The sequence below is a fragment of the Parasteatoda tepidariorum genome, chromosome 7 (assembly GCF_982258835.1).
Source record: "Parasteatoda tepidariorum strain Cologne lab strain chromosome 7, Ptep-v5.0, whole genome shotgun sequence".
NCBI classification, from domain to species: Eukaryota; Metazoa; Arthropoda; class Arachnida; order Araneae; family Theridiidae; genus Parasteatoda; species Parasteatoda tepidariorum.
The window spans coordinates 65,619,043-65,638,105 of record NC_141761.1 but is presented as its reverse complement, the minus strand read 5'-3'; the positions used below and the strand labels follow the sequence as shown (position 1 = coordinate 65,638,105).

The 19,063-nt window shown below is 26.5% G+C and overlaps 1 protein-coding gene across 2 annotated transcripts in view; it reads right to left on the bottom strand.

The window, feature by feature from the left end:
- alien (COP9 signalosome complex subunit 2 alien) overlaps nucleotides 1–19,063 on the bottom strand; it is a 47,866-nt gene that overhangs the window by 26,013 nt on the left and 2,790 nt on the right. For both annotated transcript variants that reach the window (XM_016068647.4, XM_016068648.4), the window contains exons 2-6: nucleotides 8,738–8,851; nucleotides 7,167–7,247; nucleotides 4,836–4,961; nucleotides 3,580–3,747; nucleotides 224–328 (exon numbers count right to left, since the gene is read on the bottom strand). In XM_016068647.4, coding sequence (XP_015924133.1) covers nucleotides 224–328; nucleotides 3,580–3,747; nucleotides 4,836–4,961; nucleotides 7,167–7,247; nucleotides 8,738–8,851 — 594 coding nt within the window. The remainder of the gene's footprint in view (nucleotides 1–223; nucleotides 329–3,579; nucleotides 3,748–4,835; nucleotides 4,962–7,166; nucleotides 7,248–8,737; nucleotides 8,852–19,063) is intronic.

Genomic DNA, 19,063 nt, shown 5'->3' with positions numbered 1-19,063 from the left:
TCTTAAAAATTATAAATGCTTTCAACTATTTTTTATTTCAATAATCATTACTCTATCCTAATCTTTTAATTTGAGCACAAAGCCAATCAACAAAATCAACTAGATCAATATCAGTGTCAAATCAATATCATTGTTTTTTAATTTTAATTATGCATAATTTGTAGTTTTCTAAACATTTTTTATGATGAACTCAACTTCTAAAAAGATCTAAAATGTGTCTTACTTTTAACTTTTTATTATTCTTTTGAGCTGTGTACATTTGAATTTCTAATGCATAAATTTCCAGCAGCTGAGTGCCTTTCTTTAGGTCATCAGATCCATCATCAGTCTAAAATATATAAAAAGAGTCAATCAGTTAACATACAAATATCAGAATAAATTTTATTGTAATATTCTTAAACCCAGCACATTTAAAAAGAGTCTTCAACGGTAAATTTTTTCCTTAATGGAATTTACAGTGAACTCAATTTTAAATACAGAGCATCAATCAAAATATTCCCTATTAAAGAAATTTTTCAAATAATTATATTTTGATTTTCTATGTTTTTGGAAATTTTCAGACGTTTATTTTTCAGATTTTTTTAATGTTTGAAGAAAGTTGGAACTTTGGAATTATTTGGAGCATTAGAAGAAAATGGCAAAACAACAAATAATGTTCTGACATCTGATAACATTACTGAATTATAAAGGTAAGATAAACTTAAATACATATTAGAAAACATAATTCTTTAAAATAATAAATATTAACACTTTCAATGCAATTACTAAAACTACTTGTCCTATACAAAAAAAAATTTATTAAATAATTTTAAAATAATATCTTTAGTATATAAAATTGATTTTTAGAAGTTTTGAATAAATAATTAATATTTTATCGATGCAAATTAACACAAATAAAAATTTTAATAATTCTAAAAATGTAATACTGAACAAAAATACAACTATTAAAAGCTTAATTAAATTAAAAATTATTTAAACTAAAAATTACTTTAACTTCATTTAATCAAAATTGAGTAAAATATTTTTTTATAAAATAAAAAAAACTACTTTTTAAATATTTGTCAGCAAATATTCCAAGTCCTGTTAGTAGACTGTAGTATTAGTAGACCGGAACACAAATTCAATTACTAAAAAAGTTAACAGATCTTCAATAATGATATTTCGATAGCCTTTTTTGTACCATGAAATTCATCATACATTAGAGAAAGTGAATAAGTGTTAATTATAAAAAGTGTGTGCGACCAAGAATTTAATCCAAATATCAATATCAAAGAATTTTTAAACGATTACAAAAATATATGAGCATTTAGTCATTCTAATGCAGCACTTTTTTCAAGGAAAAATATAATTATGAATAGAAATATGCAAAAGTAGATTTTTTTTCACTATTTACACATCATTGTAGACCAATGGTGATACTGATAAATAAAATTACGTGTTGAAATTTAATAATCGATGCAAAAAGTACTTCAACTAAAGAAAGAATAAAAATTTAAAAATTTTGAGTGTTTCTTCCCCATAAAGAGAATGAGATGCAGTTTTCTGCTGTTTGTTTTCAAAATGAAATAAAACTTGCCCAGACAAAACAAATTCCTATGTATTTAAAATATAACATTGCAGGCAAATAAAGTATGCCATTTTGACCACTTTAGCTTATCTCAATTATCAAGAAACCACTTTATTCTAGGGAATTAAAAGAGAGCAACATCTTTCTAACCTAACAATATAGCTTTTGAAAAATTTGAGATATAGGATAGAAAATTTAATGGCTTTTCAATTTTAAAAAAAGGGAAATATAGGATCACACTTCTAGCTTGTTTGCACAATGAATATTAAAGACCTTAATAAATATATAACATAAATTAACGAAATTTTAAGTTAAAAGTCATTATTTCTTCATTTTTGAACTTATCACAATCTACTAAAAACTTTGTAACACTTATTTAAATAAAGTTGCAAAAATTTCTATAACTCCTTCATATAATGAATTATAACTAGGGTTGAAAGTTTGTCATGGTGCTAAGTTCTACAAACTATTAATTATTTTTTAAAATCCATGACTATTTCAAAAGGCTACAATTTGCACGAAAATAGTTTAAAATGTAAGGTTTTCCTTGTTGTTGTTGTTTTTTTTCTTTTCCCCCTTATATTTCAACAGCAATTAATACTTTTCTAAAACTTCAAATCGGATAATGTAAACCTGATAAAATATTTAAAAGAATTGATCAATAGGAAAAATGACAACAAAAAAAAAGTTCATAAATGGTTTTAAATCTTGTCAAGTAAAGACCCCTAGGTCATAAATTAATAAAAATACCATATACTAAAGTATATAAAAATTACAAAGATATGAAAAAGTTATATCAAATCCTTTCCAGCTATAAAAATTACTGAAATGAGAGATAAGACATATTATTGATCAATACTACAATTTTGGAGTTGAATTATTGGTGTGTGAATTCGTATTTCTTTAATATATACTAGATGAAGGAATCTTCATTCTGAGTTGTATAAGTCAAATTATTACAAGCATATTCTTTAACAGAAAAGATTTGATAAGAAAATATGATGCTAAAGATACAATAATTCAATCAAATCTGCACTAATTAATACAACACTATGCAAAGCGCCACCTATGAGAAATATTATCAACAGCCATTGTACTGGGCAGTATAATTTCTAAGCCCTTAGTGCTGAAAAACACATCGTAATGCTAGCAAACATATATTTCCTGAAAAACGAAAAATAATTTAAGAATATTTTGTACCAAAATTCTAATAATTTTAATGATAGAAATTCATATTACATGAAATCGAAAGAAATAATTTTTTCAGCTTTTATAATTTTTGTATCATGATCAAGTGTTTCAATATGTAATTCTAGGTATATTTTTCTGGGTTAGGTTTTCTTAAAATTACGAAAATTTGTGATGAATCTTCCATCAAATTCAACTCTTTTAGCCCGTAACAAATTTGCAACCCTAATTACATAACAGATCATTAATTTTTATTGATCTATTTTCATATTTATAGTTGAAATTCTAGTAAAGATAGTTAACTAGTATTTTTTTAATTAATTAAAAACCAAAGTTTAAAAAGTTTAAATTGGATATCACAATCTTTAAGTTGCGTACACTAACAGTGGTAAATGTCACTAGGCTCTTCCTTTGTCCTAAGACACATGCATTATAAATTCTTCATAAAATTCTAATGAGTTTAATGAAAATTAGAGCTAAAATGGGCCAATAAATAATACAACCTCTCAAAAATAAAAAAAAAATTTTCTTCTTAAAGTCAATATTTACCTAAATCTATTGCTAAAAAAAAATTTTGGGGGAAAAAAAAAAAAAAAACACGATCAAATCTTCTAAAAAACTTAAAAATTAAACACATAAATACAGCTGCCATTAAGGAAAATTTTATAGATGAAAATTGCCACAAGGGGACACAAAACAATCACAAGGACTTTTCTCATTTCACTATGTGTAAACATACAAATTCAGTTAAAAGAAATTGAAAACTGCATTAATGGCTACAGAGCATGTATAAAGGAAAAAATTACATATAAATCATTACATACCTGGCAAGACTGATGAAGCTGTTTTAATATTTTAGCTAATTTATTGTATTCACCTCGATCAAAATACAGTTTACCAAGTTTAGTATTTGTTTTAAACCAAAGCCTATCATTTTTGGCATCTTTCAAAGCTTCAAGTGTTGTTTCATAAAATTCTTGCAGTAGCTCCATCTGCAATAAAACATCTAAGTATGTAACATTGTATACATATGTTACAATTAAACACTAAAGATGGTAAATTCATCAATCATCCAAAACTATTTGACAAAGCAAGAAATAAATTCACTCTATAACAACTATCTCAAGCTTTAAGATAATGTATGAAAGATACATTTGCCGAATTTTTAGAATTCAAGTTGAAGATACGTTTTTACATTCATTTTGAGATCAATTTATAAGTAATGTGCTTAAGCAAGATTTGAGTGTCAAGGATAAAATCAAAATGTAGCCAAATTATTTATTGTTAAGATAATATTAATAAGCTAGAAAACTTTTATAAATTTTCAAACAATGTTTAATATTCAATTTCAAGTTCTGTAAATCAAAAAAAATAATTTAAAATACTTCTCCAAATTAAAAAATATACCGCATATCTAATCAAAATAATGATTGTAAATTAAATATGTTGAGACAGTGTAATAAATATTTATTACTAAAATCCATAAAAACACCTTTTACAGTTCATTCTACGTGGCATTCATTGTGGTACAACTGCCAAAAGTTACAAAGTTTATAATAAGCAAAAATGAGCTAATGAGCCCAAGTTATTTTATTGCCAGTTACTTTTTAAGGAGAAAAATTGCCATTCAATAAGCACAACTTTTAGCAATATACTTTTGAATATGCATAATTTTTTTCGAGGAAAAAAAAAAGGTAGTGTCTTCATCTCACTTAATAAATTACTGACGTTGTCATTTTTGGAAATTTCATTGCAATTTATTCAATGGAAAACTAACAAAGGGTGCAAAAAAAACACACATATACACATTGATTTACACACACTTCTATATTATTTACTATTTTATTGAAGGTAGCAATATTTCAACATTAATATATTTAGTTTTTCAAACAAATATTCTAATTTAGTATTAATTCAAAATTACTTTCATAACAAACACTTCTTTTCCCCATATAACAGCACTTATTTTTTGTTTTCACAACTACTCTAAGTTATTTTACTTCAAAAATATATAAACATTTCATCAGAGATGACATGAAAAATCAACATTTATTAATAAATTTAAGAATAATTTAAGTACCTGTTTGGAGGTTGAAATATAATCTAATATGGAATTAATTGATTTTTCAGAGTAATTTCTCGTCACAGCACTTTTGATATAAGTTAAAAGTTGTTTGTATCTATTCATCATCTCTCCAAATTTACCCTAAATAAATTTTTAAAAAAAAGAGAAAATTAGCTATACAATAGTTACATACACATACAAACAAAATGGAAATCTTATGCTATATTACAGAAACTATCTGTGAGAGTTACATCACAATCATCAATGAGAAAAATGAACATTTAAAATATTGTGGCAATAGCATTTTCAAACACAAGTTTGAAGTTTATTAAAGAGGGGAAGGTGATTTTAGTTCCGCTGACTCTGAATTTATAATATACACTCATGTATAAACAGCCAAACATATTACTAAACTTACAAAGCACATTTACCTAATTCAGATATCATGTATGTCTCCAATTAATTTTATACCTGATTTCTCTCGGCAAAGGCTTTTAATAGCCTTGAAACTCAAGCAAACCTTGAATTACAATTTAAAATAAAACAAAGTTATAATTACTATATATCCCAGTGTATAAGTCAACCTGTTATATAACTTGACCTCTTAACAATAAAAATTAAAATCTTATACAATAAAACTCAGTGATTTTCAAAATTATTTGTCGAAATCTGGTAGCGATAAAAGGGTTGAAATTAAATTTAAATTTAAAAAAGTCAATAAATTGTTAGATTTCATGTTTGCAGAAAATTTTTCATTTTATTTAAATTTGCTTAGGATCATTTATAGTTATAAGCCTTCGTATTCTAGTATCACAATGAATGATTTAGTAAGACTTCCTTAGGAAAATATTAAGATATCAGTTTAACGAAATTGATTTAGATACAGGATCTTAGAAACAAGATAAAAATTTTACAACAAGATTCTTAAATTAGTAATTTGCATTAAACCCAAATCAATTTTTGGATGGTTTTCAAAACCAAAACAAGTCAGAAACTTTACAAAAACTGAAAGATCTACTGTAGATAAATGAAATGAATTCAATGTGAAGTTCTTAAAACTTTTTTTCCTATATCGAGGAGTCGGCCATGCTTAGGTATTTAAGCTGATCCTGGAGATAGTCAAGTCAATTAACAATTCTCAACTTTGCACAGAAAATCGGACAAGAAAAGTTCATCAAGATTGGATCAAAAACAAGGCTGAACCACACATTTCTTACAGCGTAATACGGTTACAAAAAATGGCAAAAGAAGGTAGTGGAAGCAAACATTCTTTTGTTTGGCCATCAAATCCCCCCCCTTCAGTTTAAAACGGTTGGGACTATGATGAATCAATAAGGAACACTGTATGGTTTAGACAAGAAATGGCAAAAGGAGGTTGTGGAAGCAAACATTCTAGTTTGGCCATCAGGTCCACCCTTTCACTTTAAAATGGTTGAGAGTCAGATGGAAGGAAATCACCCGACTATCGCAGATAAGTTCTTCATTGATTTTTTGTTTTGTTTCCCCTACACACTTAAACTGGCTTTGAAAAGTGAAAAGATAGCTGGTTTTGAATCAACAAGGAACACCATATGGTTTAGAGATGTATTGCAGAAGGACAATTGAACAACTAACTGCTTGATCGCTACATTTCAGCTTCAGCGTTTGTGGCATTTTTATTAACTTTGTGTGAGCCTTTGAACAAGTTTTCTCCATAGAAGCCTGCTCCAGCTCAAGAATTTTCTTGGAAGTAGCCATCAGTATAGATATAGAGCCAAAAATCTTTTAGGCATCTATTATTAATGGCTTCAGGTGCATGAGCTCAATAAAGAGCAGGAATAGTGCTTTTTCTTCTTTGGGCATTAATAGACAGATTTATCGTGAGGATTCTTTTAAGTTCGTAAAACTTACATACCCAAGAAATGTACACATTTAAGACTTGCAAAAGGGCCTTTTGGGAACCGTGGTATTGCTACTTTCAGACACTAATTCCTATTCAGTAAAAAAAATAATAATACAGCAGAGCAAATTAAAATGTCCAGTAATAAGACTGCAATTTATAATTGACAAATCAATAAAAAATTTTAAAAAAGCCAATTGTTAAGTGTCTGAACTCTCCTTTTCTCTCAAATTCAGTTTCGGACGATTTTCAGTTCCGCCTAATTCAATTTTGCTATAAACAAGTCAAATTGTCAAAAAAAAAAAAAAAAAAAAAAAAAAAACAATATCAAATTAATGTTTATAAGAAACAATATTAAATTAATGAATGAAATGAATTTTCACATTAAAAATCAGTAACTTTAAATAAATTTTTAAAAATTTTTATTAAAAAAACTTAATTGAGAAAAATTAAAAGTCATTACAAACCATTTTGAAGTTTATTTTTATCATTTGTTTCAAAGCCTTAAATCCCCATTCACCTTTCTCACCACCTTCTAAATCTAATACCTACAAAGGAAAAAAATCCAATTTTAATCAACAATAACTTGTAATATTTAAACTAAGCCTTATAAAAATTTTATAGCTTTAAAAAAAAAAATTAGTGGATGACATAGGCAAACAACTCTGAAAATATAAATTCAAAGTTCTAGAACTCCAATACAATACCATCTTTGAGCAGCAAAGTATGTATAGCAATGCATGCATACCAGAACAAATTTAGTACTTTTGTACTTACAATTTTTCATGAGACACCCAATATAATTTGCTTAAAAAAATCATGGTTTTAACTGAAAAAAAAATTTTCTGAATAATTTTCAAATTTTATAACTAAATCAAATAATTTAATTTAGATATTCTTCAACAGGCTGCAAAATTTCCTTTTTTCTATTTTTATTTATCTATCAAACAATTTGAGAATTAGGAACTTATATAATATGGAGAAGTTTCGTATCAAAAACTTCTGAATTATTCAACTAGAATTTTAATTTTCATTAAAAATTTTATGATAACTGATATGAATCCAAAGCATTTTTTCTTTCCTTGAAAATCAAAATGAATTTAAGACATTTCAAATTTTTAAATGATGAGGAAATGAGAAAATTTTTATGATTTCTTGGAAAATTACTGAGCACCTAGTTCTTTTCTAGCAAAGAGATATTTTAATTTTATCAAATTAACCTTTAAAGTTTTGAAAAATCTATGCAAAATTTTATGCAACATTTGTAGACATTTTTTATAGCTATATGGTAAAAAATAAACGACGATTCAAGAACATAGGATCATAAAAAATATATTTGACACTTCTTCCTCTTACTTCCTTATATTTAGACAGATACTTCTTTCGATTTTTTAAATCATATGATCTTATCTATATATAGTTTTGTCAACAAAAAATCATTTAAAGATAATTAATTTTATGAGCATCAGACATTATTTCACTACAAAATACATTCAATAAGACGTGAAAACAACTTATTTGCCATGAAAATATATTCAAATAAAAATATAATAAATAACAGATATAACAACTTTCATTGTAAAAACAATTTATCAAGGACAATTGCAAACTTAATGGTCACAACACATCTGCTTCAAAATGCTCATGAAATAAAACTATGTAAGCATAAATTTGTAAGAATATTTTCCAATAGTAACTAAATGGATATGAATATAATTTTTTTTAATATGATTTAATGTAAGCATAAATTTGAAAAAATATTTTCTAATAGTAACTAAATGGATATGCATAGAAATTTTTTTATAACGTTAATGTTCTTAAATTCACAAGCAACAGAATTAAATAATAGTCGCTAATAAAGTTCCTGCTATCAAGGTTTCTTTTCCCGTCAAGATGGGCAAAACCATAACTGAAAATATTGACTTATAGTTGCTTTGATTTTCGAATATATTTCTCAATATTTAATGAAATTCTAACTTTTTTTTACTGTATTTAATATCTTTTCAGAGCAAAGTTACTAATAGCATTAGAGACTTACTTTCTGGAAACTATTAAGAGCAGCCTTTGGATCATCTTCTTTCAGGGACTTAGAATTGTAATATTGATTTTCTAAGTCAACATCAGGTTCTGAGTTACTATCCTCAGAATACTCCTATAAAATTTTTAATGGAATTTATCAGTTTAATAGAAGAACAAATAAAGAAAAATAAATTTAAAGAGTAAATTTACCCAACAGATAAGAATTACAAATATACACAATTATAAGACAAGGTATTTCAATACATTAATCTTACACATTTCTCCCTTTGTAATATGACCGCAGTAACTGTCATAAGCGCCTCCTAGGAAACATTTTTGTGCTTCGAAATAGCTCAGAAATTAGAACAAGTGGAGCATAATTCTAAGGAAAATAACTGTTTTGTTCTGCAAGGATATAGGAAACAGTTCTCACTTGCTTTAATAGTGATAGAATTTTCTTAACTTTATTAAGTGAGTCCACTTTGAAGAGTTTTGAACTTTGTTACGGGAGTTCATATGGATGTTTAATAACTAGCAGTAGGGATGCAATGAATATTCAGCCATTATTCATTATTTGAGACTTTAGCCAAATATTCGGCAAAGTATCTTTCGATAAAGTTTTCCCTCCCTAAAATCTTATGTTTTACTATAGATTAGAAAATTTTTACATGTATCTGTTCATTTTTACACGTAGCTCTAAAACTTGCAAATTTATGCTCTGGAAGACAAATGGATTGGCCCTTTTTCCTGCACAGTAATATAGATATCAGGTAACATAGAAAACTGTGATTTTCAACATTAAAGCTATGCTTTAAGAACTAAAAACAATTTTTTCTCCATTTCTTTCTTCTTTTTTATTAACTCTCTTCTTTTTATCAGAGTTTCTATTATGATATAGCATTTTTTAAAGAGTTTCTAATAAGCATTTTTCTTTCCTAAAAGTACGGCAATGCGAAAAAGTTAAATCAAGGAGAATTTATTGTTTAACATTAGGAATGATTTTCATTTTGGTTTCTATTTAGTTTCTATTTCTTCTGTTTTAATCAATATATTTTAAATATGACACAGCAATTAAGAGAGTTGCTATTAGACTTTACTCCTCATTTCTTTTTAAATAAGATAATTAGAAAACTAAGATGTTTAAAATTTTCTTTCAAGAATTAAGATCTTTATTCTTTCTGTTTCACTTTTATGCATAATATTTTGTTTTTATGAATATTTAATAAATTAAGTCCAGAAATTAAAATTCACTATTTTTTCATGTATATTTAAAAAAGAGTAAATAAAGAAATAGGACAAAAACATTAAAAAAATTATTACAAGTTATTATAATTTACTACTCGACCTGCATCACACATTCAGTCGTGGAATAATCTCGCTAAATACACAGTCAAGGCAAAAAAAATCCTTCTCTTCTATTAATAAAATGTTTCATTTATAAGGCTATACATTAAAAAAATTAATACTTAAAAGTTGAATTAGTTGTGCATGAGAATAGTTTTCTTAACTGTGTCATGTTAAATTAAGTCCTATTTCAAGTAAAAACAGCCCATATTAATATCTAATCACCATAAATCTTTCCACTTTTTCTTTTTTCATTAGACTTACTTATTTTTTTAAAATTTATTGCAACAAATATTTCTATGAAATAAAAAGGCTTGAGAAGATTTATAATTTTCAAACCAATATGTTTATTAGTTCTCGGTGAAACAATGTAAACAAAAGGGTCTAAAACGATTTTTCAAATGTATCAACACATTCTTAAGGCAAGAAAATTGAAAAGGTTCCTTAATTAACAAATACTGATAAGTTATTTATTGTTTAATCATTTATAGATATTTACTAGTAATATTTCTTTACCATCCTCTATCATTCTTAATATTATTCTCTAGTGTTATTATTATTTGATATTTTATTTTTATCGCAACCGAACCGAAACTGGCATTTTTTATTATAAAATAATCTTGTAATATCACCTTATCAGTTAACATTTTGTAAAACAATATTGGAAAATTTCATGAAAAACATATTGAAATCGGTATGTAACTTAACAATTTTGAAATTATAACTAAACAGCAAATGTGTGATATTTATTTTCATGGTGAACTTTACACAAAATTATTTCCAGCCAAACCTGTTATTAGGAATTAACTTTTCATAATGTTACTAAACAATCTGACAAAAAACAATTATTTTAAAACAACCAAAACTTGAACAATAAAAAAAAATTTAAAAAATAAAATTAGTATATTAAGTTGCAATGTTAAATGAATAAAATGTTCATTAAAATCTAAGGATCTTTCAGTTGAGTTGATTTAAATATTTATGTAACAATTTTGTATCCTTAAGAAACAAAAATAATACAGTAACAATCTAAAACTTTAAAAAAAATTTAGAATGCAACAAAACAAATTATAAATATAGTTACCAAATATCTAACTTTCTTGTTAGAAGCAAATCATGGATTCGTATTTAGTACTCAGGAAAAAAAAAATTAAGGTATTTTTCATAAAAACCTAGGTGGCCTGGGATTTTTCAAGCTATGTTTATTACAGATCAGTTTAATATTTAGTACAATCATGAATTTAAAAAAATTTTACTGCTTTCCTAAAATTTACACTTACTTATTACACATTGATATATTTAACAAATGTATTTAATTCTTCAAGATTTTAGGAAATAGTTTTCATTATGGATTCAGGTTCAAAAAATTTTTCTGATACTTCTTTTCTTAGGGTTTTACTTAATTCCTATAAGCAGATGCGTTACCAGTAGAACTGAATTTCTTAAATTCTGTCAATTTTGAAGGTTAGTGTGGGTCTTCTACCTAGGAACCTTAAAACTGCCCCCCCCCAAGCCCCATTCCTGCCATGTGCAGTATCCCCCTTGTCCACACTATTATTTCCTTTTCGAATGCTTCACTCTCCTCATAGAGTATCATTCAAGGCAAAAGGCAGAATATATTAATGAAAGAACCAGTATAATAATGAAAGGGCATGGTACCTATCTTCCTCTTGCCAGTAGCCCCCTTCACACACATTCCTTTTTGTCTCTCTAAAATGCTCTACTCCAGTGATTCTCAACCACTGTGCCGCGGCAGTTTTGTGTGCCGCCAAATTCTTAAAATGTGCCGCCAAATATTAGAAATGATACAATAAAAATTATAATGCTTTTTTTTATTATGAGTAAAGTTTAAAATAAAGAAAAGTGTATATATATATATACTTTTTATAATTTTCCCACGCTTTAACAGCGTGATAGCATCTTCGTCGGCGATTGTATTGTCTCTGACAATCTTAAAATAAGATGGAAGTGTTTAACACACAATTTTAAAAAATGTTGTAAGAGCTGATCATTTAAGTAAGCTATGCAATTAGTAAGCAAACTAACAAAGAATAACTAAAAAAACAAAATATATAAAAAACAAATTAACAAAGGATAATCAGCAAAAATTAAGCTAACATTTAATAATTAGCAAAAAAACTGGTCAACAAGAAATAAAAAAAAAACAGTTAATAATTATAGAAAACAAGCTAACAATTTACAGCTAGCAAAAAAATAAATAATTTTTACTAACTAATAAAAAATTGGTCGTAAGAAATAATTAATCCCTTAATAAATGTGATTTTGTAGTGCATATTATTTTATTCCACAATCAAAATTATTATCACAAACTATTTAACACAGTGTAAAATAGGTAATTAAACAACTTTTAATCTAATTTTTTCATTGTGTGCCGTCAAATTTCGAAATCGTTAAAAGTGTGCCGCAACGAAAAAAAGGTTGAGAATCACTGCTCTACTCTATGATAAAAGAACAGCATTTTGTTTTAAAAAATTGAACTGAAAAATTTTTCCTATCAACTATAGTGATGCTGAAAAATTAAGGACTTTTAAAAACTTTGCACCAAAATTAAGTACTTTTAAGGGCCCTTATTTTCCAAAATAAAAATTTAGCAGTTTTTAAGGACTTTTAAGGACTGTGGGAACCCTGTTATATAACCCTTTTATTTAATATAAATGAGTTATTTTAATTTAGGTTTGAAATCATTTGATATTTTGCTTAGATAGTCTTTTTCTGCTTATTAGAAACGATAAAAAGTATTTTTTTAAAGTCACTGATGTTTTAGTGCAATTATAAAATTTCATTTTCATAAAAAAATCATCATCATTCATAAAAAATACTGAGTTATGCAATTCAATTTTTATACAATGAATTATTTAGCTAAATCTATGAGAAAAACACAACTTAACCTTTAGAATACAAAACAATTTAGACAATTAAACAAGAGGTAGTAATTGTTCAAAAATTATCAAATATGAGTGAATTAAATTTATTAAGATTTTATATTTTGTTTTCAGTTCTATGTAAAATATTATTCATATCGTTCCAAGTTTTCAATTAAACTTACAACATTAAGTTTTAATTAAACATTTCTTTACATTTTTTGCAATGAGTTTATGCATTATTTTTTGCAATGAGTAATATGAAAAATTTTATAATTTTTTAAAGATAACTTTTCTCTAATGTATATTTATACAAATAAGTAAGGAAGATAAACTTAAAAACATAGTTCCTCTTCCTTCAGAGCAAATTTTTCAATATAAGGGAAGAAGTGTAACAACCTATTAAACTTAACACGAAAAAATATACAAACAAGCAAGCTAATGTGATGCTCTCCCCAGTTTCTCATCAGTATTTTAACACTTGGTAGTTTGGCGAGTAAAGGTTTTGAGGCAAAGGCAACCCTGTGATAAATATCGTCTGTCAGGTGAAGAACTGACACTTACCTTTTGCTAGCTAGCTTAGTTGCATAACAACCAAATAAAGTTTAAGTTTGTTGATAATGTTTATTTGCCTGTTAAAGTTATACTAATATTTTGATAAAACTGTTCCAAGAGAATTTAACCTTTTATATTCTCTTCACTAGCATTAGCATATATTTTATACCACTTAATCTTAATATTAAGCTCTAAATTTTTTTAACCAATTACTAATAATTATATTAAAACTCAAACATTTCCCGCCAATTCAACTTAGCACATTAAGCATTATCGTTCAGATATCATCACAACACAACTTAATATGAATCCGAGAATGATTGCATACTATTCAAGTGTAGTAAAAGTTTTGTATGATAAATTTTCTAAAATAATTACTTAAAATTTCAAAAAAATTGCACTTTAAAAATCTGGGGAAACTTTCCTAATTTAGAAGTTAGTTTTGAAACCACAAGTATTGGGAATTATGAATTGAAATGTGAACTTTAGGGTGATTAAACCATGGCCACTCTCAAATGAAAACTAAAGTACAATAATTTACACTTTCAATCGAATATATTTTTGTTCTTAGTAAATAACTAATTAATAAATTGACAATGTAAGCAAAACTTAATTGTACCTTAAATATACATAATTTAGTAAAATTCCAAAAGAAAAACAAACGCGGTTATTGGATTTTTAATAAATTTCATTAATACCCGGTATTTACACAAAGTTATAAAAATCAGGGTATTTTACATGTATAGTCAGGATGGGAGGTCACTGTGACCTCTTAAAGATTTTTTACTATTCGACAAGTTTTGATTGGCCATTCGGCATGTTTACGAAAATTCATTTTCTCTTTTTTTTTGAAAACGTAAATGAAATTATTATGTATTAGAGCTTCATTTGACTTTTTTGCTGGGAAAATAAAGAAAGCATAAGTATAGTTTTAGGTATTCATTTCAATTCTTATATCAAATCTAATTCCCTCCTTGCCACTGAAATGCCCATTTGTCAATCATTCGCATGGAGCTCCTATTTCCCAATAAAAATTGGTCAGTTTCATCAGAAAATGAGAGATGCCAATTAGCTCATCTTCAAAACTCCCTAGCACCTCCTTTATGAAAATGAAAAATTCAAAAGCTACAACCATGAATAGGTAAATACAATTTGATTAGTTTTATATGCAAATGTTGCATGAAGTTAAAAATAATTTAATTTTATTACATACTGAAGAAACTTATCTTAATTTTTTAACACATTAAAATTTTCTATGATTACAAAAATTCCTAAAAAATACTAAGTTGAATGTACGTTCAATTATCTCTGTATATTAAGAAAAAAAATTCGCTAACGGCTGTTTTAGAAAATTATTATCAATCTTGCTTTTCACTATCATAACATAATTCAAAAATTACTAGATAAAACAATGTGATACATTTCACCTTCTAGAGAAACGATTAAAGGACATTCAGGTATAAAATGTTATTAATGCGGTTACTATTTTTAGAGTTATTTAACGCCAAAGTTTAAGATTTTTTTTCTTCTTTTTTTGTACAGTCATTCAGTGTAGCAAAAACTATTTTGCGGCAATGAATTTCTATATCTGGATACAGCTTGAAATCCATGCTTATAATAATTGACAACTCTCAACAAGCATTTTTTTGAAAATTAACACAGCTCAAAACGTGTGTCTAAGGAAAGCTTCAAACTTTTCCACTCCAAAGCTAACATGATGTCAGACTATCTTTCTATTTGGTATTATACTAGTTACCAAATTTTTTGTTATTCAATTCGTAGGATACTGAAAATAATAAGTTTTTACACGGTTGTTATAAATTTATAAGATTAGGATCAAATTTATATTGCAGGAATTAAGAATTTTAAGCTTTATCTTTCACAGTTCTGAATACGAAGACTTCATCTGAAAATTTACATCTGTAATAAACCTTGCCACCCTGAATCCAAAGTCAGGGACTTTCACCCTTAATAATTATGCCAAGTGCTTAAAAAATAAGGAAAAGTAGACACATAATTTCTCATTTAGTCCTTTAAATATTAAAGTTAGGTTGAAAACTGAAAATGTGCATTTATCAGTGTCCATTTTTTTTAAATATGCAGCAAGCTGAGGCAGATCTAAAATCTCATTGACAAGTAGCAATGGAATTTTTTGTTTTGCAGACAAGTATCCTCATGTCTGTAATGAGTAATATGAATAACCTGCAAGTTTAACAAAACATCTGTATTCCTTCAGTCTTTCATACATATTTTTTTAAAAAAATAATTAGGGATATTTCAAAAAGTCGGCTCAATTTATACAAACCAAGATGGAGTGTTTTAATTCTTTCGTTGCCTTCAACTCCGGTGCTCATGTAACATGTTTGTGACGTCAGATTATCTTTCTATTTGATATACAACAAGATTTGCCAATCACCAAATTCTTAGTAATTTGATTCGTTGGACAGTGAAAAATTATATCTTCATCTTAGCCAAATTAAATTATTTTTCTTTTTTCATATTTATTTATTAAATAGAACTAAGAGGAAAACAATAGCTCATTTTTGTCAAAGGGGGTCATGGAGGTTAAAGCCCCTCAATTTTGTCCCCACTGGCCTGATAGCGGCATAGTCAACTTTGTGGACAAACCCGTGGCAGAATCGTGACGATACAGCTACATTGCAGCCCAGAACGTTAGAGTTTTTGCAGAAAGATTTCTCCGTTTTTGTCTTTTCTGCAGAATTATATTCAAAAGATGCCTTTAACACACATCAGAGGGAAAAGAAATGGTCATGATTTTTCTATTCTCTTTTGAGAATAATGAAAAATAAAGAATTATGAAGTAAAACAATTTCTCTTATTCTCATTTGAAAACAATGAAAAATGAATGAAGTAAAAAATTTTGATCTTTTCTGCAGAAATATTCAAGACATTTTATTTTTTCCACGGAATTAATTACAAAATGTGCTTTTCTCACGCGGCGCATAGGAAAGAAATGCTCATGATTTTCCGATTCTAATTTGAGAACGACCACCCAATAATGACCGACTTCAGCTAGAATTTTAATCAGATAATGTATTTCAGATTTATATATATAAATCCGAAATCACGAAAGTTTAAAAGATAGTTCTCTCTAAAAATCCTGTTCCTTCTCATTTTTTTTGTTTTGTTTAAGAACACTGTATATAACATATACATTTTAACATTTAACATAATATACATTTTCACATAATTAGATTCAGTGGGGATTTAGTTACAAATTTGGATTCGAAGCAAAGTAACGCTCTTTTTTTAAAAATTTGGTTGAAATAAAACAGAGTGAATATTTTTAATATATTACGAACATGAAATTTTATATCACATGCTTGAATCTTCACTTTACCGCTCACGACCCGAGCAGATTTCATCCACATATATCCAGTGTTTTTATCTTCTTTTTTTTGTGGCAATTATTGCTATCTATTATTTACTTCGCTTTTAGGTAATGTACGTAAGATTTAGGTATACATAAATCTGAAATCGCGAAAGTTTATAAGATAGTTCACTCTAAAAATCCTGTTCTTTTGTTAATTTCTTTAAGAACACTGTAATTTACATTTTAATGTAATTTGAGTGAGTGAGGATTTAGTTACAAATTTGGATTTGTAGCAAAGTAACATACTTTTTTTTTAATTTGGTTGAAATAAAACATAGTGAATATTTTTAATATATTACCAGGGTGGCCACTCAAATCAGATTTCAAATTTCCCTGATTTTTCCAGGTAAAAATCTTAAAATTTCCAGGTTAACTTGTTTTTTTTCCTCATAAAGTATAGGATAGGATACAACAAAAGTACCAATATTGTAAAGTATTTTATTTAAAATGTTTTTTTTTTTAATATATCATATTGAAAAAATAATTAAAATACATTTATTTTAACAACTTAGCAAGATTTTTTATGTGGAATTTTTAACATTTTGGTACAACTTTAATTAAAAAAAATAATAAAAATTAGGATGGATATGTAGAAAATAATATGTTTATCATGTAGAATATATTGTTTTTATTTAATAAAAAGTTTAATGAGTTACTTTCAGTAGGTTTTGCACTAAGTGCACCAAATGGCAAATACAGAGAGACTAAAAAAAAAGAAACAAAAAAAACTTTGACAAGTAATGTTTAATATATTTTCATTAGGAATGTAATGAATAGTGATTTGACAGAATTGCTGAATACCGAATACTCGGCCAAACAAATCGTCTGAATACCAAATATTTGGTGGCCGAATAGTAGCATTTTTCTCCTCTCTCTCTTTTTTTAAAATTTATATTATTTTTTTATATATAAATAAGTTTAGTCATTTTTGAAAATTAATCAAAACTTAGCTATATTATTGGCGTATAAATAAAGAAAAACTAACTAATAGCTAGGGGAAAAAACTAAATAAACTTGGTCAAAAAATACTTGGCCGCATATTCGGCAAGCAAGCCGAATAGTAATCGAATATTTGTTGCATGCCTAATCTTCATTTAGCAACAAAAAAAAATTCATTAATAAAAAACAATAATTTCAGGCGATTATGCAGCAATAACTTTTTATATTTATTTACATTTTACATAGAGCACATTTTATACTGTATGCTATCCAAACAGTGATTCTTGTAAAATTCATTGATAATATTTTCTCTAAACCAATATCTAAAGTCAAATGTTTAAATAATATTGTATTCACACAGCATTATGATTTTAAGTGATATGCAGTATTAAAAAATTAATGTCACAAATGCAAAATTGTCAAATTTCTTATTACATATCCTACAGAAAAAAAATAGATAAATTCCTTACATTTTTTTCTTCTTTTTAAATATTTAAAGAATTCCTATCTAACTAAATGATATTTTAGTTTAGATTAGTTAATTGTTTTTACGACTAGAAACCTGCACAGTGCAGAATAAAAATTAAAAAAAAAACAGCTTCATTCTCCTTCTTCCTAATAAACACAGATGAATAAAAAATTTAATATCCTATGTTTATACAGCATTTAACATGTTTCTCATACATTCCCTAATTTTTACCAGCCTCTTACGGTAAAAGGAGAAACAGTTTTGGAAATATCATCTCTGGAAAAAGAGTAACATTGATGAACTTTCCACATTGTTATTACTACACAATGTCAAATTTTGAATTCGACATTGTGAATCAAATTTTAAATCAAAATTTTGAATTTTGAAACAAAAATCAAATATTTACCAACAAAATGTTAACATATAGTTGGCCCTTAAAATAACCTATTTTAATTAAAATATGTTATAAAAGGCTACAATGAAATTGAGAAAATTAGCATCAATGAAAAAATTTTAACAATTTGTTGACAAACTTTGCAGTTAGCAATTGTAAGAAAATATGTGATTGATTGGCATTGCTGAGAAAAATACTACAAAAGCTTTTCGAAAAAGAGTAACATATAATCTATTAAATTATGACTAACTAATTTGTGGAGAATTTTATGAAATTAAAAATACTGAAACATTTTTAATCATTTAGTCAAAAGAAAGCAAAAAACTTAAAGCATCGGAACAAACTTGAACGATAGACGGATTCAACCA